We start from the raw sequence: 27922 nt of genomic DNA on the forward strand, positions 1-27922 counted from the left end.
TACAAAATCTGCAGTCACATGTTGAATCTGTGTCTGCAGATTTTGTAGAAAAACGCCTCACTGCAATAAAGTCTAAATCTCCATATTATCTTGACTATGGCACCTCTGAAATTCAGCTTCTTGTATCTCACTAGCAAGTTCTGTTATGTTCTCTATGTCTTCAAGTCATGACAATGATAGCATCAGTTACTGAAATTTCTCTTGTTGCAATGTGTGTTTACTTATTTATTAGCTATCAATGACATCTAAAACCATAGCTTTTTCTTGTCTTAAAAATTCTGGCTTGACATAGCACCTGACCCTCCAAGCATGCCATGTCCCTGATTTGCATGGTCCTATACGATGCAATTCAGATTTAAACACCTGTGCATGGATTACTATAAAATGCCTACGTCAGAATCATAATCCGAATACAACATAGCCACTGGGTATCTCATCACTATTATACCTTACCGTGTTAAAAGAGGTACCCAACTTCTCTATGGACTTAAATAAAACACAATATTTAGATTTCTCCTTTTAGTAATTAAGAAATTCCCATTCAGGAACTGATCCTATCTATGCCCCTCCTTAGGCTAAGTATTATGTTTTCAGACTACTGAACCTAAAACAGAATTAAAATAGACACAAAGAAGAAGCAAGGAATAACTCAGGCAGGTGAGAATTGTCATGATTCAGATGGTTAGTCAGAAGAGTCAGAAACTTTGTTGTGTTTTTTTTGGGGAGCTTTTTCTATTCTATCTGCTCATAAAGTTCTATGCATTTGAAAGTTTGCACACTTTCCTTACAATTCAGAGATGTCTATCAAATTAGGAACTCGCCAAGTACTCATACTTTGTTTGATTTCATCTCAGTCTCTATTTATATTTTTCTTTTGATTCCCCAAATTCCACAGCTGTTGACTATGTTAGATGGGAGATTTTGGGATATGTGGCTCAAAAAGGGAACTTTTCCAAGCTATGGGTGAATTACCTTACCTCTTTTAAAGGAAGGTGCCTTTATTAATTCTTTGTAAAATGAGTAGTAAATAGCACTATCACCCTGAAATGTGATTTCCCGCTCAAGCTCCTAGAAGAAGAACAGAACAAAATGATGTTCACTGCAGCAAAAATACAAAACAATCACAATTCTTTTTGACATACCATATTCAGGTTTCCTTTTTTAAAAATTGGAAAAGTCATTTGCTTCCATGGAAAGAACTTGGATCAACACAGCTTACTATTTATTGCTATGTGCTTTCAAGGTAATACAATTATAGATATTACAGGAATAGCCAGGTTTATTTATGTTAGTATAAAAACAAGTGTTTAAAATTATTCTATGTCCTAGTTGAACAGTTATTTCTTAGAAAGAAAACATGGAAAGTTACTACAATATATAATTACTTCAGCGAGAACAATCTGTGTACATAGATGGAAAAAAACAGTTCTCTCAACAAAAGAAGAATGGCTGACGAAGATTTGTGAATTAACTGAGATGGACAAACAGACAATGCTGATGAAGGAGAAATCACTGGCTAACTTTAAGAAACACTGGGACTTCTTTATCACTTTTCTGCAGCAAGATGGGGACAAACTTCAATGATTAGATTTATGAATTAGAAGAGTGTTATTATAAATAGAATATGGACATATAACTTTATTTAAAGGGAGTAGGAAACAAAGAGTTAAAAGCAACAGATAATGAGTGTACCGTTCATAGATTAGTCCTATTAGTTGTGTGTCTAATATGTGTTTATTAGTTTAGGTATGTTTTATGTAAGGATGATTCTCCTGGATCTTGTTGTGTTAGATGTAGTAGGTTTATATATGATGAAAAATGACATTTTTGGTATTGCTTATGTCGTCTTTCCCCCCTTTGTTTCTGAATAAAACTTAATTTTAAAAATAATTATATTTCCTTACCGGTCTGCCAGAGAACCAGAATTTCCGTTCATGGTATGTTGAGAGGTATATGGTGTACATCATTCCACTTAAAATTGCGGCAAGACAGCCAAAGAAAAGCTTTGCAAAACGTGGGATTAAGATATCTGAAAATGAATGTTGAAAGTTGTTGATTTTGTTTCTAAAGAGCAGTCTTTCAATGTCAAAACAGTTGTTCTAACCCAGTGCTCCGGTTTTGTAAGGTAATTCTGGTAACCTGGTTAACAGGACCAATCCAAGACCTACAGTTGCCTAAGATGAGAAACATGAGCACATCCATTTCATACAGAAAAAGCTGCTTGAACTGGCCATTCAATCTTACTTCAAGGAGTGTGTCCTTTAATCTACCTGAGACTTTCAGGCTAGTTTGAGTAGACAAAAAGAAATCAGGTTCTTTCAGCCTCCAAAACAAAACAAACACTGGAAGGTGCAATTATATATATTACATCCAAATATGTGCAATGAAGCCCTAACAGGTTAAGGGTTTGCTTCAAAGTGAAATGTAGCCATGCAAAGCCATAACTGCTAGATGGGGAAGTTCCTAATTGTTTCAGCAGTGTCTGGATTTATAATGTACCCAAGAGCTGTTTTGCTTTCCTCTGAAGCTCTAAAAGTCTTCATGTGCAGAATTATGTACCTAGAACTTTGTTGAAACGAAAAAGCTGTTGAAAGAGGACTAGGTGAATGTGGAGAAAGAAAATGGTTTAAAATCTCATCCCCTCCTTCTCTAATATTCTAAAAGCAAATTTTATTACCCACAAATATTACACCTATCGGTAGTTTTATTATACTCACAAATATTACACCTATCCGCAATTGCATTATGACAGAAGTGAAACATCAGAAGAGAGGAAAAATATGACACAACTCACATCTTGGAGATCTTTTTGATTTTTTGCATTCCTCATTATCTTTTTTAGGAGCTTCCTCTTCAACATTTGGACAGTTTGGCTTTCTTCTTTGACTTAGATGCACAGAGCCTGAAAACACATTTAGAGGTTACATCTTGTACTCAAAAGGGCTTATTTTGGAATAAGCATGTACAGCTCCCACAGAAAAACAGATTAAAGTTTAAATGTACAACATGATTCATTTCTACTCAGAAGTACTCCCCACTGTGCTCAAAAGAAAGCAAAGCACAGGATAATAGAATTCTACCGTTCCCTCAATTTCAAACATACACCGTTTCCATTATTACTTATCAAGCCAAAGCAGAATAAGAAGGGGTAATTAGCAGACTTTGGAGACCCCTAATATAGAGAATGGAAGCCTGCAAAATATTTGGTTGTAGGTGCTACTTGTGACTGCCTTTGAAGGAGGCAAACACCACAAAGACTCCACCACAATTAAGCCTTGGAGCCGCACTTAGATTTCTAAACAGTAAATGCACATCAGGATGTGTGATCCTCCTTCTAAGCAATATAGGCAGCTGTTGCATTCCTCATTTTGCTTTTGAAAAATTTAAAAGGATTTCCCCCAAAAAACTAAAGTAGACTTCTGTTTGCCTCCATTTCAACAGAAAGGACTAGTATGGGGTACAGCGGATTGTTGTATATGAAAATTGCCTTGCAGATTTTCTAAACTTGCCCACCCACTGCCACAAATAAGATCAGAGCCTGGAAAGGTTATATTTCCAACTATAACTCCCAATATCCCCTATTCAGCATAATTAACTTGAGATGTGACTGGAAAATTATGTGAGGTTACATTCTAAAGGTTGCCTCCTTCTCAGTCTAATAAGGTACTGCTTCAAACAAGAGTCAAATTATTCTGATCATTTTATAGAACATAAGGTATTTACACTGTAGGATGAATGCAGTTTGACACCACTTTAACTGCCATGGCCCAGTGCTATGGAACTCTGAGAGATGTAGTTTTACAAAGCCGTCAGGCTTCTCTGCCTCAGAGTGCAGGTGCCTCAGCAAACTAAACTTCCAGGATTCCACAGTATTGTGTTGTCGAAGGCTTTCATGGATGGAATCACAGGGTTGTTGTGTGTTTTCCGGGCTGTATGGCCATGTTCCAGAAGCATTCTCTCCTGACGTTTCACCCACATCTATGGCAGGCATCCTCATATACCTCACAACCTCTGAGGATGCCTGCCATAGATGTGGGTGAAACATTAGGAGAGAATGCTTTTAGAACATGGCCATACAGCCCGGAAAACGCACAACAACCCTTTCCACAGTATTCAGCCATGGCAGTTAAAGTGATGTCAAATGGCATTAATTCTTCAGTATTGATCCATAGACAAGATAAAGGGAATCACCTTTTTTACAGTTATAGTTTCAATTTCCTATTGATGACAGAAAACTTGTGGAGCGTGGCAAAAAAAAAAACATTAAAATATCCAAATCTTATATCTAATGTAGAGCAATCGGTGAAATTACATATGCGGTAACTTTCACTTTTGATGAAATGTGGAGCAAGGTACAGAGTTGCAGCATTTATGTATGTTGATTTTGTAGCCCTGCTGAACTGCTACCAAAACATGCCACACCTGTTTAATCTGTTGGCTTTAAAAATAAGGAAGGGTTAAATGCTTTTTTCACAAAGTGAAATGAAAGTCGAGCAAGGTGAGTACTAATAATAGACCTAAGATCTTTTACTCTATAAACTAATTGGGATTACTAGTGTTTCCAGAGAACCACAACCATGAAGTGAGGAAACATTCAAACCCCTTAGCCATTAGCTTCACTAGCTAAATGGAATGTCTGTGTCCAGAGGCAAAAATACTGTCAGGATATTGAATACCAGAAAAGCCAGGTCTCATTTGTGAATTTCCACGTTGCAACTAGCCATTGCTAGAACCAGATGACTGGGCTTATTATGCAGTTTGGCTACTCCAGTGTTTATGTTCATGTCAAACAGTTTTATCCAGTTCTTGAAATCCAAGGAACCTATAAACCAACTACCAAGAAAACAACAAAACTGCCAAGCAATTATGTGTCTTGGGCTGCAATTGCTCAAAGATCTATGTGGAGATATATATCTACATAGTACTAGCCTCCTGCTGTGAACTCAAGAAAAATCTACTTTTTTTTCAGTTGGTTCTGAAATGGATAGAAGGATATAATCCATTTACCTAACTGTGCAAGCACAAAATTACTTGAGGCCATCTGGCTTTTGATAATGCCACTTGGTATCTGAATTTTCACTTCCTTCTACACTGATTTCCTCATTATTTGTATATATTTTCCCAATATTATTCATGAATCAAGACTAATGAAGTTCAAATTATGACACTGGCCAATACACATTTTGGTACCTGAAATGTTAGACCTGCTTCTGGGTATATTTGACCTGCTGATTCCAGTTTCTCCCTATCAGCTCTAGTTTTTGAGATATAGACCATATGCCATATACTGCCCTTCATCTGCTTCCCATAGAAAATCATGATAACCATCTTTAAGAAACTAGAGCTGATTTTTTTTTTCTGTGTCAGGAGCGACTTGAGAAACTGCAAGTCGCTTGTGGTGTGAGATAATTGGCTGTCTGCATGAATGTTGCCCAGGGGACGCCCTGGTGTTTGGATGTTTTACCATCCTTGTGGGAGGCTTCTCTCATGTCCCCGCATGGGGAGCTGGAGTTGACAGAGGGAGCTCATCCATGCTCTCTCTGGATTTGAACCGGCAACCTTCAGGTCAGCAACCCAACCTTCAAATCAGGAGTCCTGCCACTGGGGGCTCCTACTAGAACTGATGCAGTCTATCCAATGCAATTTCCTGAATAGTGATCCAAATAATCTCAGTAACAGGCATAAAAACCTAGGCCCCTTCCACACAGCTATATAAAATACCACATTATCTGCTTTAATCTGGAAAATATAGCAGTGTGGGATTTTCTGTCTTGATCTTCTAGGTTAAAGCCCCAAGACACCAGGATTTTTTTGTTTGTTCAGCTGTGTTCTTGTTCTTGTTATCAGTTTCAAGTATTATTAATCTCAGTTTTGGACATCTGTTATTCTAATCCTAACTGCAATTCCTGGTATTCCTCACTACTAGGTAGGCTAGTTAGTGTTAATGGGAACTGAAGAAACAAGAGGATGCATTATGCGCCTCTACTTTGACAATTGTGACCTTCAAAATAAATACTGTTGAACAGCAACTACCTTGGCCATTCCACACTAACAATTGTATCAGTATGATTTCACTTTAAACATCATAGCTGCCTTCTGCAGAAACCTTTAGTTTGGTAAAGCTCTGGAGAGCTCTGGCTGAGAATTTTAAATACTGTCCCCTCTACTTCCAGCTTCAGTTTTCCATGCAATGGAGCTATGACAATTAAAGTGGTGTCAGGGCAATAAAACTGAATCATGTGAAACGAATACCTGAACAGAACAGGTTCAAAGCTTCCTGTTTGGCTTGTTTCTTCTTACTGCATGCCAGAGAAAAAATTCAGTTTGCTTTTTACTTGTTGGAAGAAAAATGTCAGCATTAAACAAATCATCTGTGGTTTGCTGAGCATCTTCCAGTCCAGGCAGCAATACCCAACAAGCACACAAAATGCATGTCAAGGCAGGTATCTTGAAAATTCCATCTCATCATTACAGTGAATGGGCCCAATGTATGTTCACTTACAGAACTTAAAAAAAGCAAACCAGAATTATTAGGCTGATAATCTTAAACCATCCATAACTGAGTAGTTGCAGAGTGACCCTCTCAGCCTTAAGGAAGGGAAGATGAGGTCTTGTTTCCTATTCTGGTATTGCTGTTGTTTTGAAATAGATTTTGATGTGCTTATTGCTACTAACTACTGCATATTTATTAATTACGGTACTTCTTTAAAATATTCATCTTACAACTTAGACTAATTAATCCTCAAAGCACCTTACAGTAGACTATTTAACACTAATATACACTTGTTTATATGTGTACTGGAAACTATCCAAAGTAGCCCATGAAGTCACGCAGTCTAGATCAGGCATGGGCAAACTTTGGCCCTTCAGGTGTTTTGGACTTCAACTCCCACAATTCCTAACAGCCTACTGGATACATTTTATATAAGAACCTCTTGTGTATCGGAAGCAGGGGGAAAGCCTATCCAAAGAGCATCACATGAAGATGTAATAACGTGATTTTTACATGCAGATTTAGCTACCTGTCTCCTTTATAAAGAAATTATTTCTGCACAATCAGTGTACTCTGCAAAGTAACCTTTAGCAAAGGGATATTTTGCTTTGCTATCTGTTGGCATCATGATTTCACCTGAGATCACAAATTATCTGAAAGATGAAGAAGCAAAACTTCCTGGAAATCAGAAGAATATAAGCAAAGTCTTCTGAAAGTTTATCAGAGTATTAGTAATCCAATAATAATAATAATAATAATAATAATAATAATAATAATAATAATTTGTGCTTGATATCAACAAATCTGAGTATTCTGAATGCCTATTAGACTAGTATTTATCCAATAATAATAAAGATAATAATTTGTGCTTGATACCAGCAAACTAAAATCTTCTGAAAATCTAAGGTAAAGGTAAAGGTTTTCCCCTGACATTAAGTCCAGTCCGCCTGGAGGTTGGTGCTCATCTCCATTTCTAAGCCGAAGAGCTGGTGTTGTCCGTAGATACCTCCAAGGTCATGTGGCCGGCATGACTGCATGGAGCGCCGTTACCTTCCCGCCGGAGCGGTACCTATTGATCTACTCACATTTGCATGTTTTCGAACTGCTAGGTTGGCAGGAGCTGGGGCTAACAGCGGGTGCTCATTCCGCTCCCGGGATTTGAACCTAGGACCTTTTGGTCCGCAAGTTCAGCAGCTCAGTGCTTTAACACACTTCGCCACCAGGGGCCCCTGAAAATCTATAAGACTATTATTTATCCCGTGATAATAATAACAATTTGTGTTTAATATCAGCAAATTGAAGTCTTCTGAAAGCCTATTAGACTAGTATTAATCTCACAAGTACAGTAGAGTCTCACTTATCTAACACTCGCTTATCCAACATTCTGGATTATCCAACGCATTTTTGTAAATGTTTTTAATACATTGTGATATTTTGGTGCTAAATTCATAAATACAGTAATTACTATATATCATTACTGCGTATTGAACTACTTTTTCTGTCAAATTTGTTGTTAAACATGATGTTTTGGTGTTTAATTTGTAAAATCATAACCTAATTTGATGTGTAATAGGCTTTTCCTTAATTCCTCCTTATTATCCAACATATTCACTTATCCAACGTTCTGCCGGCCCGTTTATGTTGGATAAGTAAGACTCTACTGTATTATTATTATTATTATTATGTGTGCTTTTTTATCGTGTCAGAAGTGACTTGAGAATATACTGCAGGTTGCTTCTGGTGTGAGAGAATTGGCTGTCTACAGAGATATTGTCCAGGGGACGCCTGGATGTGTTACCATCCTCCTGGGATGCTTCTCTCATGTCCCCACAAGCTAGAGCTGACAGACAGGAGCTCACCCCATCTCGCAGATTCGAACCGGCACAAGGGTTTAACCCATTGCACCACAGTGTGCTTGATACCAGCAAACTAAAGTCTTCTGAAAACCTATTAGACTATTATTAATCCAGTAATAATAATAAATTGTGTTTAATTATCAGCGAATTAAAGTCTTCAGAAAAGCCTATTATAAAACTTTAATCCAATAATGACAACTTGTGATTGTTATCAGCAAACTAAAGTCTTTTGAAAGTCTATTATATAGAATCATAGAATCATAGAATAGTAGAGTTGGAAGAGACCTCATGGGCCATCCAGTCCAACCCCCTGCTAAGAAGCAGGAAATCGCATTCAAAGCACCCCCGACAGATGGCCATCCATCCTCTGCTTAAAAGCCTCCAAAGAAGGAGCCTCCACCACGGTCCGGGGGAGAGAGTTCCACTGTCGAACAGCTCTCACAGTTCTTCCTGATGTTCAGGTGGAATCTCCTTTCCTGTAGTTTGAAGCCATTGTTCCATGTCCTAGTCTGCAGGGCAGCAGAAAACAAGCTTGCTCCCTCCTCCCTATGACTTCCCTTCACGTATTTGTACATGGCTATCATGTCTCCTGTCAGCCTTCTCTTCTGCAGGCTAAACATGCCCAGTTCTTTAAGTCGCTCCTCCCATAATAATAATTGGTGCTTGATACTGTACCAGCAAACTAAATTCTTCTGAAAGTCTTTCTTTTCTTTACCTCCCAAAAAAATCTAAGTTGAGTAATATGAAAACATCAAAGCAAGTTTTATATGATGGAACAAACCTGAGATAACTTGGGCCCTCCAGGTGTTTTGGACTCCAACTCCCACAATTCCTAACAGTTAGGAATTGTGGGAGTTGGAGTCCAAAACACCTGGAGAGAGGGCCGAGGTTTGCCCAGGCCTAAGAAGCCTCCACAGTTCTTCTCTCCCTCTTTGTCCCTGGCCTCCCTCCCTCCCTCCCAACATGAAGATGAGGCTCTGGCTCTTCCTCTCCCCGCAGGTGAGGCGGGCGGAACGGGAAGGAAGGCGCACCACCGCCTCAAGAAGAATCGCTCACCGTCCTCCATCTCCAGGCGCCGCCGCCGCTGAAGAGCCCCCGGCCCGGTGCTTTCGTCCCACGAAGCCTTCCTTTCCCCCTCGAACACACCCCCGAGGGCCGCGAAGGGAGGCGGCGTCTCGCTTCCTGTAGAGCCCGCGCCCCCCTTCGCTTCCCAGCGCCGCCTCTCCCTGGTCTTTTCCAGCCTGAGGCGGAACGCGATAGAGGGACTGGGGGGACCCGAATTCCGGGTGCACCGAAGCCGTGCCGCCAGTACTTGCGCTCTCAACTTCCGCCCTTAAAGCATCACTAGGGTAGAATGCAGGCAGTTTTGACACCGCTTATATATTAGCAGTAGTAATTATATTTAATATATCAGTATTACACTATTACAATACAGTAGAGTCTCACTTATCCAAGCTAAACGGGCCAGCAGAAGCTTGGATAATAAGGAGGGATTAGGGAAAAGCCTATTAAACATCAAATTAGGTTATGATTTTACAAATTAAGCACCAAAACATCATGTTATACAACAAATTTGACAGAAAAAGTAGTTCAATATGCAGTAATGCTATGTTGTAATTACTGTATTTACGAATTTAGCACCAAAATATCATGATATATTGAAAACATTGACTAAAAAAATGGCTTGGATAATCCAGAAGCTTGGATAAGTGAAGCTTGGATAAGTGAGACTCTACTGTATTATTATATATTATTATGTTGTATTATTATATTGTATTACATTGTCATATTATTATCAAGGTTATATGTATATGTGTGTGTGTGTGTGTGTGTGTGTGTGTGTGTAGATGCAGTAGTCTCACTTATCCAACATAAACGGGCCGGCAGAATGTTGGATAAGCAAATATGTTGGATAATAAGGAGGCATTAAGGAAAAGCCTATTAAACATCAAATTAGGTTATGATTTTACAAATTAAGCACCAAAACATCATGTTATACAAATTAAGCACCAAAACATCATGTTATACAACAAATTTGACAGAAAAAGTAGTTCAATATGCAGTAATGCTATGTTGTAATTATGTATTTACAAATTTAGCACCAAAATATCATGATATATTGAAAACATTGACTGCAAAAATGGCTTGGATAATCCAGAAGCTTGGATAAGTGAAGCTTGGATAAGTGAGACTCTACTGTATTATTATATATTATTATATTGTATTATTATATTGTATTACATTGTAATATTATTATCAATATCAGATCTTAGCGGGGGGTTGGACTGGATGGCCCATGAGGTCTCTTCCAACTCTACTATTCTATGATTCTATGATTCTATGATATGTATGTGTGTGGAGATACATATATACACACACACACACACACACACACACACATAGTATGGCCCCTGGTGGTGGCACAGTGTGTTAAAGCGCTGAGCTGCTGAACTTGCAGACCGAAAGGTCCCAGGTTCAAATCCCGGGAGCGGAATGAGCGCCCGCTGTTAGTCCAGCTCCTGCCAACCTAGCAGTTCGAAAACATGCAAATGTGAGTAGATCAGTAGGTACCGCTCCGGCAGGAAGGTAACGGCGCTCCATGCAGTCATGCCGGCCACATGACCTTGGAGGTGTCTACGGACAACGCCGGCTCTTTGGCTTAGAAATGGAGATGAGCACCAACCCCCAGAGTCGGTCATGACTGGACTTAACGTCAGGGGAAACCTTTACCTTTATATACAGTATATATATCTCCACACATATACATAACACATTGATAACAATATGTATTACTTGTGTCAGAAGTGACTTGATAATATACAAATCGCTTCTGGTGTGAGAGAATTGCCCAGAGGACACCCGGATGTGTTACCATCCTGCTGGGAGGCCTTTCTCATGTCCTTGCATGGAAGCTAGAGCTGACAGACAGGAGCTCACCCCATCTTGCTGATTGCAATCCTTGTTTAGAGATCATCTATCTATGCTGTAGAATGGATGCAGTTTGACACCACTTTGATGGCTGTGGCCCATGCTATATGGGATCATAGGAGTTGTAGTTTTCCAAGGCTTTGAGACTTTTAATCAAAGGGTTGTGGGGCCTCACCAAACTACAGATCCCAGGCTTCCATATCCCTGAGGGTCCTTCCACACAGCCCTATAACCCAGAATATCAAGGCAGAAAATCCCACAATAAATGCTTAGAACTAGATTATCTGAGTCCACACTGCCACATATTCCAGTTCAAAGCAGAAAATGTGGGATTTTATTCAGCTGTGAGGAAGGGGCCTAAGGACCCTTTAAATTGGGTTATATGAGTCCACACGGCCAGATAATCTGGGATAAACAGAAAACTTGGGGTCAGATCCTGGGAAATAGGGCCTGTCTGGAAAGGCCCTGACTCATAGTGGGCAAAGTGGTCTCAAACTGCATTACCTCTACAGTGTAGATGTGCCTGAGGTGCTGCTCAGCTTCAGCAAAAAGGGGGGCAAGTCTGTGAATATCCTGCAAAATAACCAGTGTGTTATTGACAGATAGATACTTAAGGAACTCTACATGCAAAGCCAATAGGAATAGGGCAGATCAGACTGAAAGCAAAAGGCAGTCAAAAGGACAATTATTATCCTGTCAGGGGTCAATAAAATGGGGGAAAGGTTTAATCAGGATGTGTGTGATCCACTTCTAGCCATATAGGAGCCCAACAAAAGACAATTACCATCTACAAGGGGAACTAGCCACTCCTAGACAATATTCACAGCAACTTGGATAGTCTCAGATTTGCATATGAATTTCAACTCTGCAGCTTCACAGCAGAAAATAAAAGGAGAGCAGTATTTAAGACCCTCCTGGCAATTTGTAGGATTTGTAGATTACCATGGAGAGAAACCAGCATGAAGCCAAATGAGCAGAAATGCATATGCAGATTTGACAGGTTTAGAATTGAGACAAAGAATGCTCCCTTGCTAAAGAATGTAATCACTTTTTGTTAGCTGTCTATATGTATGCTTTTCGACTTGTTTTGCAAGGTTATCAGTTGGAAATGGGTGGGTCTCTCTCTCAAATACACACAGAGGCATTGTTCCTTTGAAGCTTTCTTTCGCTGGATCTTATTTGCATACAGCTCTAGATATGAGTGGCTCTTCATTGTTCCATTGGCATTTGACACATCTCAAGGAATGATACTTGCAATGAATTTGTTCATATTTCAAGATCCTTTTTGCATGGAAAGGATATGTTCCATTTTTTTCTCTTTCAAGTCCTAGCTTTCAGAAAGGGAAGCCAACATAGCGTACAAACTTTTGTTAAGGTTGACCATGCTTATTCTGTTTTCAATTTACCAGCTAAGCAAATGTCTCAATTAGTTCACATCAGGGGAGCTATCCCCATGTAATTTATTCCTCAGGAAAATGTATGTTTCTGGCTAACCCGCTGTTTGCAAAGACTAAAAGAACCCATGGTTCTCTAGCCATCATTCTATTCAATGCACTTGGAATATTAAAACTATTTTTACATGCAAAATTGTGTTTTGAACTGGATTTAAACAGCAATGTAGGAGGGGACTTATTTTTGGTGTTTTGAATTTAATAGTCTAGCAGTCAAACAAAGCCGAGAGATTTCTAAAAGCTCAGTGTCTTTTAACTGAGGCCCCTTCTGCACTGCCATTTAGAATCCAGATTATCTGCTTTGAACTGGATTATATGGCAGTGTAGACTCACACAATCCAGTTTAAAGCAGATAATGTGGGTTATCTGCTTTGATAATCTGGATTATATGGCTGTGTAGAGAGGGCCTGGGACTATGCATTTTCCCATAATACCCCCCCCCCCCAAAAACCCACTCAACTACCCCATATGATACACTTATAGTGCTTTTAGATTTCCCCACATAGAAGGGCATCTACACTGGGCATGGGCGAACCTCGGCCCTCCAGGTGTTTTGGAATTCAACTTCCACCATTCCTAACAGCCTTTAGAGTTTCAAAGTCTTTCCTTGGATATATTTATGATGAAATTGTAACAGAGCAGCATGGTTTAAGATTAGTTGTCTTTCCATTTTTGTGTCTTGAAAGAATGATAGGAACACACGGAAGCAAGAAATCTCGCCCCCCTTCCCAATTTATTATTTTTCAATCTTGATGAGAATCTCAGCTCACTCCAACTGAAAGAAATTAGTATTCCTTGAAATACCTCGACATTCTGTTTGTTTATGGTATTTCGTTTCAAAGATAACTCTGTTTAGTCTCCTTTTAAAATCAGTGGGGATCAGAACTGGGAGGCAGAAAATTTTAACTGATTCCACATGACTCAATTCAGTTACAAAGGAATAAATCCCAGTGAAGGTTTTACCTCTGAGTAAATATACTTGGGGTCACACTACATATTTAAAAACATCAATGAGGAATATGTTTTTTCATTATAACTAAAAAGAGTAATCCTAAATGAACAAAGTGATAGATAATCCTTCCACTGTTTCCAATCCTCTGCCAACTGATTCCAGACAGAAAAGTAAGTGGGCAAGATTCAGTGTATTTTTAAAAAGTGTGAATTGTTTACATTGAAGTGATCATCGCCAGTCCAAAACCAAGAAGGGAGAATTAGCTATGCCCACTCCGGGATAATATATTGAAGGAGTTTTGGATCCAAGGGTGCATCTACACCAGGGGTCCTCAAACTTTTTAAGCAGAGGGCCAATCGTTAAGGAAAGGAAATGAGAGTTAATAAGCAAAAGGGAGTTGACAGGATGTCTCTGTTGTGGAGGGTGATAGAGAGAGGAAAGGAAAGGAACAAGAAGAGGGTGCCAGTAGTAGCAGGGTTCAAAGAGCTGCAATAATATAAAGTTTAGAGCAAGGGCCAGCTAAATGAACTTGGGGAGACCGGATCTGCAGGCCTTAGTTTGGGGACCCCTGATCTACACTGTAGAATTAATGCAGTTTGACACCACATTAACAGCCATGGTCGAATGCTATGGAATCATGGGATTTCAGGTTTGGCAAGCAGCAGCACTCTTTGGATGAGAAGGCTAAAGATCTCATGATACTATAACTTCTATAACTCCACAGCATTAAGCCATGGCAGCTAAAGTGGTGTCAATACTACAGTGTGGATGCACCCCAAGAAATCCAAAATTATCTGACTCCTGACCGAACCCCAGAATGTCCCATCTTGAGGTCTATCTCCAGAAGTAGATTTATCATGTCTACAAAACTCTCCAGGGATCTCCAGAGCAAATGTGCCAACATTCCACTGACAAAACCTCTGTGTGCCATCTGCATTATTTTTTTATCTACTTTTTAATATTAGCTCTTGAACCTGGCCATGCTGAACAAGGGAGTTTCCACTTTCTGTAGGTGAAAAAAATATTTGATTTGTATTTAGGCTGAGAAAAATTACAGCATATATTGCTTCTCTTGGCTTTCCACTCAGAGTGTGGAAACGTCAAAACCTGCTAAAAGCTCTTGTGCTTCCAGAGAGCGCTGTTGCCATTCTTGTGCTTCCCTCTTTGTTATCTTCTTCAGTGTCATAATAAAAGCCGAAGCGTGAAGGCAATGACATCATTTCCAACAAATACACCAAGCCCTCTTTTTCCCCGTAGCACTCATGGAAAACACTTATGCAACTCTTTCATTTTATTAAATAAAGGCATGCCTTCCAAATACATTTTGTTACCTATCTATTATAAGCATTGGAGAGAAACAGCACTACTTGTCACTAGGCAACAGGCTTGTAAACTTCTTAGCCATTGACGGGCCTATTTTTGCTGTCACAGAAAAAGTATTCTAAATATTCAAAGTGTTTAGACTGGAGTGTTAGCAGTAGAATGTTTGTAAACACTGTGACTTTTGTGAGAGATGTGAAAGGTCAATTTGGCTAAAAGAAAAGTTACACAAGGGCCAGTGATAGGAGGAGGGCCTTAAAGGCACTAGATCTCACCTGATCTAGAAAGCTAAGCAGGGCTAGCCCTGGTTAGTACTTGGATGGGAGACCATCAACAAATACCAGGTGCTGTAGGCTACTTTTCAGAGGAAGGAAATGGTAAAACCACCTCTGAATGTTCCTTAGTTAAGAAAGCTCTGTGAAATGCATTGGGTCACCATAACTCAAAGAGCGATTTAAAGGCACATAGACAGTGATAAGAAGAGTTAAGTGGCCAAGAAGCAAGGAAGAAGTGCAAAGAGGTTATAGTGCAAAGAAATTCCAGTAGTGAGGGGATACAAACATAATGGAGGGTCCTCAGAAGGAGGCTGTGCATGTAATGGGTACAGAAAGATACAGAAGCGTAAAGAGGGAGGGAGGGAGGGAGGGAGGGAGGGAGGGAGGGAGAGAGAGAGAGAGAGAGAGAGAGAGAGCAATAAAAGAAAGATTACTGTTAAAATGCCCTTTCTGGGACTAAAAGAGCCCACTAAAGAGAGCATAAGAGTATTTAAGGGAAATCCTTTTTGCAGGGGGCATGTAACAAAAGTTTCTGTTCCTGGTTTGAAAGTGTTATTTCCAGTTTAATTGTGTGGTACTTTGAAAGTAGTTGTTATGCTCCAGAAATTTCAAATTTTTTGGCTGCCATAAACTATGTAAATTTGTTTGAGACACTATGAGATGTTCATTGAAAAAGAACCCTAAAATAATCTTTAGTTTATTCACATCTTCTGGTCCAGAACCCTAGTGCCATGACTCTGCTTGCCATTGATCAAATTCACCTATAAGTCTTTTAATGTGAGCCAACTTCTTGTGAAGATATTCACATCTGCATTTTTCTTCATTTTCTTCTTTGATCTTCTGATATTCCTTAAAAACTTCCTCATGAAGAATCTGGTACTCTTTAGATCAGGGGTCCCCAAACTTTTTAAACAGGGGGCCAGTTCACGATCCTTTGGACCGTTGGAGGGCCGGACTATAGTTAGTCACCAAGCAATAATAATAATAATAATAATTAATAATAAAGAGGATAGGAAGAGACCCCTTGGGCCATTGAGTCCAATCCCCTTCTGCCTCTGTGCACCAAAAGCACAAGCAAAGCACCCCTGACAGATGGCCTCCCAGCCTCAATGATAATAATAATAATAATAATAATAATAATAATAATAATAATAATAATAATAATAATAAGGGTTGTAAGAGAAGAAGAGACCCCTTGGGTCATTTAGCCCAACCCCCTTCTGCCCTTGTGCCATGGGGGCCGGATTAATGGCTTTGATGGGCTGCATCCGGCCCCCGGGCCTTAGTTTGGGGACCCCTGCTTTAGATCCTGGAGAAACCAATTTACGTTGTGCATCTAGTTTCATAAATCTTCTAGTAATACTCTCCATCCTTGCATGCAAGGTCCTGTATTCATCATACTCCGCATTGAAATCTTCCTTGTAACTTTGTTGCTGCTCACATGAGAAAATTGTTATATACTTTACAAAGTAGTCTGGTAGTTAACTTGTTGACGAAGGATCTGTGAGGCAGTGCACCTCATTTAGTTTCTGACAGGATTCTTCAACTTGGAAATATTTTTGCTTTCACAGTCTTTCTCTATTTCTGCAGCATTCTCTGTGTTGTGGTCTTTGATTTGGTCTTCCTTATGCTTCTTTAACCTTTTCTTGGACTTTTTGTGAAACACTGAATGTTTCTCATCCGCAGTCTTCTCATCCTGCAGCAAAATGTGCTGCAGGATGTCTCGCAAAAACAAAGTTTTTGTAGTTAAATAAACCTTTCCCATGTTTTTATGATAGAACCTATTAGGAAATGACACAATGAAAAACACAATGAAAAAGTCACACAATGAAAAACTCTGGTAAATTTAAACTAGGAAACAGTGTTAGACTGGTTTTCTTTTACCTATGAAGTGGGACAGTGGCGTAAAGAGGATTAGATCCACAAATACATTGTTTAGAAAGTAATTTTTAAGAAGAATCAATGCTGTAGTTTGATTCATTACTCTACAGTGATGAAATAATGTTCTGAGATCCAGAGCTCTAATCAATGCTAGTTGGTTATGGATGGTTTCGGCATGTCATTGTTTTCATTTTTCTGAAAAATCTATTTCAAAATGTTGGGTGTCATCCTGGACTTCACAAGTCTCCAGTCCCCAATGAGTAGATCAACTAAGAAAACAGGATTAGAATGAGGGATTCCTTTCTGTATTCTTATGCATGCCTTCCTAGAAGGGGCTTTCTGTCTCTATTCCTCTCTTCCTGTTTGCTACTATCTCCTCCCCCATTTGATTGATGTAGCAATGTGATCTCTTTGAAGTTTGAGGTAACTTCCTCCCTATTGCCATCCTGTTAGGGCCTAGGCTTTGTCCACATGGTTGGCCTCCATTTTCTTTCTCTTCTGCCTTTTGTCTCCTCCTGTGAGGATGCATCTTGCCATTTTCTAAGCAAGATGTAGCTACATGCACATTATTGATATCTTTACCTTTTGCTTTCCTTAGAATAGGAGATTTAGAAAGTTAGTTAGCTCCAAGAACTTTCCTATACAGAATGTATTTCCTTTACTTCAATAAATACTTTTGAACTTATATTTTGGCTCTGCAATCCTGTGCCATCAGAAGCTTATTCCAGTGTACCACGCGTAAGTTTCTGCTGATTATGAAGTGTGCTTCTAGCACTCTGTTATATTTGGTGGAATCACCCCGAGAAGGTTATTTTTGAGTCTAACCACTCATAGATTCCCAATGCAAAGTTCAAAGATCAGTGCAGAAAAGCTACAGATTATGAAGATGAGGGTGAATTCTGCTCTTTTCCTCATCTGGAATTGAAGAAATTTTGTTCTTTCTCCCTGCCACTTTCAGTAAAAAAGAAAAATGGAACTTCATATGTGATTTGATTTAACCAGCAAATGTAGCCATGTGTCAGGTAGTACTTCTGTTATTGTATGCAGCTATTAGTTACCTGAAAAAGGTAAGCACCCAGGCCCCATCTACACTGCCATATAATGCAGTTTGAAACTGCATTATGTGGCAGTGTAGATAGGACCCAATCTTCATATAGTAATATTTGAGATTAAAAAATGGGTCAAAGAAGTCATCAAGTAACAGAGGTGTGCCTGTGAGAACACTGTAGGCAGAGAAGTAATATTCTTTCCACATTTTCTGACTCATCATTGGTGTGGCATTGTTTTGACATTTCAGAATAATATTACTATCATTATTACCTACACTGGCTCCTCTATTGTGCAAGTTAAGTACACTTGTAGGAGACTGGAGTGGAAAACCGGACAAACCGACTGCCCTTTGTAAATACTATGTGAACTGGGTTCTAATTATGAAAAAATACCCTGTTGCATAAACGCTTTCTCCTGGGAAATCTCTGGCCGTAGGTGCATTCTTTGCCTATCCTGTGCAGACTTGCCAGAGAGGTGATTCACAATATTTTGCTTCCTGCTTCTCATGCCACAAGTGGGTTGTTGCTGCCTACAATTGTTATTGGCTCTGACATCAATTCCTGCAATAATTAATAGAAGGGGCAATTAAATGCATGGCAATAAAAAAAGAACAGTTGACATGAGTAACACAAGCTTGTAGGTCATAAGGGCTAAGATCCGGTGTCATAAACCAGATCCAAACATTACCTTTGGCATGAACTCAAGAGGAATGCATGTGTATGTATTCCAACATAGCTGGGAAGAAGTCCTACTCAGCGTAGGATTTGTGAATTATTGTGCCGTACTTGTATCCCTCGGTGTCATTTCTGCACTGGATAAGGGGCAGAGGAAAAATGAAAAAGTTACTTTTGTCTTCCAGAAACCTTCAGCTATTGGTCATGTTGGCTTCAAGATCCTGGAAATTGCACTCCAAAAAGGAGAAATTTTAAAACATCTGGTAGTGGGTTCTACCAGATATTGTCCTATCTATCTATCTATCTATCTATCTATCTATCTATCTATCTATCTATCTATCTATCTATCTGTGGGTTGTATTTTATTATGATAATTTGTAGTTTGTTACCGTGCGCCTTCAAGTTGGTTCTGTTTTGTGACAGCCATAATATGATCCCATCACAAAGTTTTCTTGGCAAGCTTTGTTCAGAGATATTTTGCCGTTGACGTTCCTCTGAACATTAAAAAGAGTGACTAGTCCAACATCATTAGCTGCGTTTCTATGTCCAAGCAGGGATTTGAAGTCTGTTTTGCCAGAGTCTAACACTCAAACCATTACAGTGTTGGACAATTCAGACACCATTGAATTTAATTTCAATTTATTACGTATTTTTAATAATGGGATACATCCTTTCTCAGTACACAGTCCATTCATTGTCAAAAATCCGGCCAAACAATTCAGGGCCCTTCCACACAGCCATATAACCCAGAATATCAAGACAGAAAATGCTAGAATATCTGCTTTGAACTGGGTTTTTATCTGAGTCCACACTGCCATATATTCCAGTTCAAAGCAAAAAAAAATGTGGGATTTTATTCACCTGTGTGGATAACGTCTCTGGAAGATGCACAGCCTAGGAGCAGACACCAAAAAGCAGTTTTAAATAATATTATCTATTTTATGGATCATGTAAGTTTCATCATTTTGAGTACAAATTTAGGGAAGGCAAAAAATGTCTCTCTGCAAGTGAGTGCTCTTGCATCTGTGAATGAGACTGTGGCAATGTTTTCTCTACTTCTCCATCTTTTTTATAGATAAAATTGCCCTAATTTGGTCACTTCATTGCATCACAGGATATTATTTTCCTCCAAGAGATTTATTAAACTATACTTGTTAATGTTGAGAGACTTACACAGATCATTAAGAAGGTATCCGAGGACAGTCACTCCGGTGGCATCTTTAAAATAAATAAACCAACCCTGCATTATTTAGGCTCTGGGAAAGAAATATTAGCATGTCGTGTTCATTATGAGAATGCCAAATATTTACATTGTTACTACGACAGTCAGACCTTGAGATCAAGGCTCCATGAGAGCGTATCATTGTCTACACTTCTTTTCACTGTATGCATCAGCGTCAAATAATAGGTTTAGACATGTTCTCATCCCCTCCCAAGTTTACATAAGTAAACTTGTTCACATCCATCCTTTCAACTGCCTTGAAGAAAGCAAGGTGAGAGGGATTTTTAACCTGTTCTTGCAGCTCTCCCAAAGTCTCCTTGCATCTTTATATTAAATGGAAGGAACGCTGTCTCTTGGTGCCATTAAGACACATTTTGCAATATGTTAACATTATTGGGCGAGGCTCACTTTTTTGCAGGCTCTAATTGCCTATTTTTGAAACAAAGTGGTGGCTAAGGTTCTAAATGTCTATTTCGCAAATTTCCAACTTCTACTTTTCCCTTGTAAAATATTCAGAGGGGCCTTGTTGCTCGTCTAACCCCAACCAATGTGGAGGACTGATTTTACTACAACCTATTAATATATCTACCCTATTTTTCAGATCCTTTGGTGAATATTTCCACAATGTCATCACTACCTTCACTTCTGTTCAAAAGGTATAATCCTAGGTTGACTCACTTAACACATGGGAAAGACTTTGAGGCAAATGGGTGGTAATAATTTAATTTAGTGTAGGGAAATTCCTGCATGAAGAGCTTTACTCTCCTACTTTCCCTATCATCGGGTTTTAAGAAACAAAACTTATAATTATAGCAATACTTTACTTTATACTTTGTTTTTTCCTGAACATACAGGTCATCATTGAATGGGAAGGTATTACAGCACACTGAGTAACTCCATGACTGAATCCAGGAAATGGGAAGCATTCATTTACCAAGCTTAAATGCTTAAAGGAAGTTCTGAAACTTTACCGCATATGATTTGAATCAAAATTTGGCACTGGGAATATGTTAGAAAAACAAACAAACAACAGAATGCTTCACACCCAGAAGGTTTAGTAACTATGGCGCATACCTCGCCCAAACTCTCATAAATTAGCATTAGGTTTTGCAGCAATTATGCAAAATGTGTAATAATTCTCATTATAAGTGTGTGACTCATAAGATGCAGCGCCAGAATAACTGATTTATTGCATGGGGGCACAGATATGTTTCTGCACCGTACAGAACCTTAGCTTGAACTGCGTGGGTTGTACATGCTTTGAGGCAAAATATGGGCACATAAAATGGGGTTTTAGAAATTAAAATCACGGTGACTATTTCACATATGCTAAGAGTGCAATCTTGCTATCGCTTGCAGTATTCCTATGGTTGGAGTGGGAACAAAATTAAAGCATTATTTCTAAAAATGAGAACTCTGCCTCCAATTAATCTCTTTTTTAGTCCTCAAATCATCTCTGTTGTGTTCTCATTCCCTTGGTAACTCCGCCTGCCCCTTTCTCTAGATGCCTAAGCTCTAATTTCTAAATTATTAAATAAAGTGTTGCGTTACTGCAGTGATAGAAATTGTGGTGGTCAGAATTCTTGCTTGATGTTGCTTCTTTGTATCTTCCTTGCCTCTTGTGCCTTCCTCTCCTACTTTTGCCTTCACAGTCTGCCCAGTAGCCACATGTTCCCCACGGCCCTCAGAACAGGGCTCTTTCCCCCTCTTTCCCTTATAATTCATTAACCTTCATCCCATTAAACCCCCATACTATCCCCTCCCTCGTGGGTGCCCCGGATCCCTCAGTGGGAGCCCCCGGTATCCACGGAGCCCTATTGTGTATCCCTTTTTAATGTCTTCTATGTCTTTATGTAAAATACTTTTTGGAGAAGTATGCCACCAAAAGTCAACCTTGGTGACCTTTCATCAGAATGACATGACCCAGGAAATTCCCTCCAGAAGTTTCCTGAGTGTCATCTCAATTATAAAGGACTGAAGCACCCATCATCTCTGTGTCCAATCCATCTCTATTGGCCCCATAGACCCAGCTGTACAGACGACAACAGGAGCCTGTGTTCGGACCACCGACTTTTGTGCAGCTACTCAGACATTGTAAAAGACACTCATCAACTGACATGGCCATCTCGATGCCAGGAGGTAATGTCCTGTTTTCCAAAGTGACATTTTTCCTTTCCCAGAACTAGATTTGATAATCCTATCATCTTAAACAATATACTGCATGGACTCTATGGACACAGGCACCGTGGGTTCCTGACCTACCTTGATGGGTCACTCATTCTAACAAAAGAACTTAGAGGCCATCTTTGTTGTGTCCCTTGCTGGGACAATGGTAATCCATTCAAAGTACTTTGCCTCCCAGACCAGCCTGCCCCCTGCCAGCCATTGGAGAGCAGAAATCTGCATCGGAAGCAGGGAACGCTCCCCTATTGGCTGGCGGGTGCCACAATCCCGCCTCTTCAGGGAATCTCCGCCAGCTGGCCATGACATCAATGGAATTCAGCCAATCACAGCTAAGCCGGGTCCAACTGGGGCGGGTTCAAAGGTTTCTGTCTTTTTTTTTTTTCGTGTCAGGAGCAACTTGAGTCGCTTCGGGAGTGAGAGAATTGGCTGTCTGCAAGGACGTTGCCCAGGGGACGCCCGGATGTTTTTTTTTTATGTTTTTACCATCCTTGTGGGAGGCTTCTCTCATGTCCCCGCATGGAGCTGGAGCTGATAGAGGGAGCTCATCCACACTCTCCCCAGGTGGGATTCGAACCTGGCAGCTTTCAGGTCAGCAACCCAACCTTCAAGTCACTTAGTTCACTACGCCATCTGGGGGCTCTGTCTATAAAAATATGTTATGTACTGTATGGCATCTCAGCTTCCTTCTTACCGCAAGCTGGCATCCATTTCAGCTAACTTGAAAATAAATTATCTCAGTGGCTTCTTCTTCAACTTGGTGAAATTTCTTGATTTGAGAACATTGGGTTAGCTTCTTTGTCTTGCCAGGCACATGGATCCACAGGCGGCCGGTGCTGGTATCTGCTTATTGGGACTTGGTATCCATGCTACAGGTTTTGCTATCCATGGCTTAAATTCTTAAATTCATAAATAAAAGTTGACTTAAACAATGACCAGTCCTTCTAATGATGTCTCCCTGGTCAAATTACAAAATATGTCCATTGTGGAGAACACCTCTCTTGAATGGAGAAAAGGGGAAGTATGGCTGTCTATAGAATGGTGTGTGTGTGTGTGTATGTGTGTGTGTGGAACTCTCTCCCCCGGACTGTGGTGGAGGCTCCTTCTTTGGAGGCTTTTAAGCAGAGGCTGGATGGCCATCTGTCGGGGGTGCTTTGAATGCGATTTCCTGCTTCTTGGCGGGGGTTGGACTGGATGACCCATGAGGTCTCTTCCAACTCTACTATTCTATGATTTTGTGTGTGTGTGTGTGTGTGTGTGTGTGTATGTGTGTGTGTGTGTGTATGTGTGTGTGTGTGTGTGTGTGTATGTGTGTGTGTGTGTGTGTGTGTGTGTGTGTGTGTGTGTGTATATATATATATATATACACACACATATACATACAGATAAAACAAAGGAGCACCACACTCCTAAAGACATATTCCTGATTACCTATGTCTTTAGGAGTGATCTATGGATTCCTATTATTCCATCCACATCCTATTACTCCATCCATACGTAGACCATGGACAGTTGGTCTACGTATAACAGGCATGGGCAAACTTGGGTCCTCCAGATGTTTTGGACTTCAACCCCCACAATTTCTAACAGCCTCAGGTCCCTTCCTTTTCCCCTTCATCCACTTTGGCAGCTGAGGGAGAAAGGAAAAGGCCTGAGGCTGTTAAGAATTGTGGGAGTTTGCCCATGCCTGTTATACGTAGACCAACTGTCCATCCAGGTCTGCCCTGTCTATTAGAACTGGCAACTGTATCTAAGTATCTCAGGCTGTGTTTTCCTATTATCCTCAGTTCGATCTTTTGAGATTGAACCTACGGGCATGGCATGTGTTTTGCCATAGACCTGTGTCTTCTTCCTTAGTCTGGAAACAGACAGCCCCTGGGCCAAACCCATCCTCCTGCAAGAGCCTATCAGCCCTTCCTCTCCACCCCACCAGCTACTAAATTATATATCACTGAGTGTACTAAGGGGAATGACTGCTATTATCTGTGACTTCCAAGCAGCTAAGGTTGGAAGGTAATGGCAGGCACTTGGCCAATTTGTCAGAATGACACTGGCAACTGTTCTTCCTCCTTAAAGTAAACCTACCATATGTTACTATGATTTAAACCAGAGTTGAAAATATTCGTATCTCGTAAAGCGGTTGACCTTCAAACTTCACCATCTACTCTCATCAGCTTAAACCAATGGTTCCCAACCTTTTTTTAGCTATGCCTCACCTAAGCATCTCTAAAATCCTGATGCATAGGTCGGTGCCGATCAACATACAGTTTTCACAGAGTGAGGGTCCCAAACAGTGGAGTAGTTAACACGACGATGGTGGCTTTTTAATTGTTGCAGCCTTCTTCCACCTTCACAGCTGTTGTAACATGTACCATGTTATCTTCCGCCTGATCCACTGTTCAGGTTTTTGGATTAAGCTTGTTCTGAAACCTCCCCTGTGACCCCCTCCCCCAGGGAGTGCATGACTCTGGTGGTTACATCCGCAGGTTCATTGGAACATGCAGCCCCCCTCACCATGACAAGGTGACAATCCTTCAATCTATATATATAAAAGGATAAAAAAAATTCGGCCTAGGACAAAACAACAAAACTACACATCCCAGAAACACTAAACTTGGCAACACAACCCCTCATCCATGCCTCTACGTTCATACAACAAAAATAAAAGAAAAATAACGTCCTAATTAGAGGGAGAGGAATAATTGTTTTTTATCCAATTGCTGCCAGTTAGAAGGCTAAGCTCTGCCCACTTGGTCTCCTAGCAACCTACTCAGCCCAGGGGACAGGCACAGTTAGGCCTCAGGCCTCTTCCACACTGCCTATAAGATACAGATTATCAGATTTTAACTTATGTGGAAGTGTAGACTCAAGGCCCTTCCACATAACATATAAATACTATACAATACTACACAGGGACATAGACCCCCTCTACCCTCATCACTTTCACAATACACAAACAACCAAATGCATACTAAACATAAAGACAACCATACAACAGACATTCAGTATCATCACTACCTCAACAAGTTCTCACCAACACCACCAGACAACGCCACAGCAACGCGTGGCCAGGCACAGCTAGTATTAATATATATTTATATACTGTATATGAGGTCCCTAGATCCATAAGAAATGCAAAGAAATACCACTGTTAATAACTCATTCTCAAATTGCCCCCTTAAATATCTTATCTCTCTCTCTCTCCCCCCCCTCCCCCCCCCCCCCCGGGTGGGGCATGTGCCTCGGGTTTAGACAATGGTAAGGAATCATGGAAATTGCAGACCAAGAATCTTTGGGGAATTATTAGTTAATAGTTACCCCTTGTGGTTCCAGCATAAGTCAACATAGTTCATTTCAACTGTTTTCTTTTATACCTTTCACTTTCAGTAGTATAGTAAGTAACTGTTGCCTTGATCTTTGAGCTCTAGAGTCTCTGTAGTTTATTGGCAGTTAAAATAATTGCTTTGTTTTCCTGGAATTGCTACTGTTGAAGGACAATGCTAGTTCTGCAGGCACAACATTTATAAAATGCGATTGTTATTGCTATGGAAGGATGAGGGCTTGTTCACCTGATGCTTTAAATCAATAGAAGCACTCTTTCTATTTATTTTGGATGTGGACTATATTATATGGAAAGCTGGATTAGGTTCAGAGGAAGGAGGACTGAAAACTGAAGGAAGGAACATCAACAATTGAAGATACGCAGATGATACCATACAAATAGAAAATAATGACTTGGAACAACTATTGAGATTGTCAAGAAAAAAAGAGCAAAACCAGGGTCACAACATTAAGAAAATAATAATAATGATGTTGTTGAAGGCTTTCGCACCTGGAATCATTGGGTTGCTGTGAGTTTTCAAGGCTGTATGGCCCATGTTCCAGAAGCACTCTCTCCTGATGAACGATCCACATCTATGGCAGGCATCCCCAGAGGTGATCATAAATGGGATTCTATTTATTATTGGATAATAACTGGATCCAAGGTGACTGGAAAGGTAAAAAGTAAACAATACAAAACAGGTAGGCTAAAACATCCTAAATGTTAAATCTATTTTCAAAGTGTTGGAAATAAAAGCAGCATACACTTAAATTAAAAGATCCTTGTATACAACCCAGCAGTAGCGCCAAAGGTCTGAATAAAATGTATCTGTCTGTTAGTGGAGGAGCAAGTAGAGGCTCAACCCAGCTACTCTGGAAAGCAAGTTCCACAGTCTGGGAGCCACATGGAATTAAACCCAACTTTGCAAATGGAAACTATTAATCGTATCTTACTTACAGTTTTCCCTGCCACAGATTCAAAAAAACAATTCACAACCTCTGAGGGTGCCTGCCAGTGAAACATCAGGAGAGAATGCTTCTGGAACTTGATCATATAGCCCGGAAAACTCACAGCAACCCAATGACCACAGATTATTTACATAATTTTAGGTGGATACCCTGAATCATTTACTGATCAAAATGGAGACCATAGTTAAGAAATTAGTAGAAGGCAGAACAGCTCTTGGAAAGTCAGGCTAGATAATATCACATCTACAGATATAAGACTGAATACCAAAACAAGGTTTGCTCATGCCGTGGTACTATTGATTTCTATGTATACATAGAAGTCTACATGTCAAGGCTGGACAGTAGGGGGAAAATTAACAGGCAGAGAATCACCTGATTTGAAATGCAGGTCTGATGGAAAATTTTGCAAATATCTTGGGTTGCCAAAAAGATAAATAAAAAGAAATCTCAGAGCAAATGAAGCCTGAACGGAAGCCTACATTACTAAACTGAGACTATTATACTTTCTACGTATCAGGATATAACATGACGTTAAAAACCATTATACTCAAGATTTAGAGCCTGTTTTAAATGCTTGTTGTTTCATTCTCCTCCTTGAATGGGATCTTTGGAAAGCATGTTTGGAAAGGATACTGTGTACTCACAACCCTACAGTGTGATCTACAAGTGAAACCATTTAATGCTTTTTACTCTAATTACTTGGCAGTGCCTGACATTTAGCAATCATTTATCCCTGGCTTTGAGGCACAGGCTGTCTGTGATGTATTTCTGTCTTAAATGTACTTCCTACACTCTCCCATTTTTGGAATTGGCTTTCTGCTCCTCTTCTATTAATTTAGAACACATTTAAAATTAGTGAGGGCAGAACCAGCATAACATTGAGAAACAGTTGGCCACTGTCAATATGAGGCACGGTCATGAGTTAAATTGAGGGCAATCTGTTTTCCCATTTTTGAACTCAGTTTGAAACAATTAAAGTCAGCTGAGGACAATTGGGTGGAGGAGGTAAGAGGACAGAGGGACTAGGACAGTTCAATGACTAAGAATTCCCTCAACTGCAAATCCCAGTATTCTGTAGGCTGTTCCTATGACAGTTTAAGGCTCTGTATTGTACACTGTCATAAAATGCAGTTTTAAAACTGTATTATATGGTCAGTAGACTCATAATGCAGTTCAGTGCAGTTAAATTGCATGATATGAGTCTACACTGCCCATATAATACAGTTTCAAACCACATTATATGGCAGTGTAGATAGGACCAGAGTGGAATCATGTCACTATAACTGTGTAATGTGAAGGTAAAAAGGTAAAGGTTTTCCCCTGACATTAAGTCTAGTCATGTCTGACTC

General features: G+C 39.9%; 1 protein-coding gene and 1 pseudogene across 3 annotated transcripts in view; both read right to left on the reverse strand.

Moving 5' to 3' along the window:
* dpy19l4 (dpy-19 like 4) overlaps positions 1–9660 on the reverse strand; it is a 30810-nt gene extending 21150 nt beyond the window's left edge. The window contains exons 1-5 of one of the 3 annotated variants that reach the window (XM_062980163.1): positions 9467–9660; positions 9406–9430; positions 2795–2902; positions 1905–2029; positions 978–1068 (exon numbers count right to left, since the gene is read on the reverse strand). In XM_062980163.1, the coding sequence (XP_062836233.1) occupies positions 978–1068; positions 1905–2029; positions 2795–2902; positions 9406–9415 (334 nt within the window). In that variant the 5' untranslated portion in view covers positions 9416–9430; positions 9467–9660. Of the gene's footprint in view, positions 1–977; positions 1069–1904; positions 2767–2794; positions 2903–9405 lie in introns of those variants that run through there. The other 2 variants (XM_008108376.3, XM_008108379.3) reach the window with 2 other exon arrangements.
* A 6004-nt stretch (positions 9661–15664) lies between these two features.
* LOC134298645 (RNA polymerase II elongation factor ELL2-like) lies at positions 15665–17053 on the reverse strand (annotated as a pseudogene).
* Positions 17054–27922: the final 10869 nt, after the last annotated feature.

The sequence above is a fragment of the Anolis carolinensis genome, chromosome 4, assembly GCF_035594765.1.
Source record: "Anolis carolinensis isolate JA03-04 chromosome 4, rAnoCar3.1.pri, whole genome shotgun sequence".
Taxonomy (NCBI): domain Eukaryota; kingdom Metazoa; phylum Chordata; class Lepidosauria; order Squamata; family Dactyloidae; genus Anolis; species Anolis carolinensis.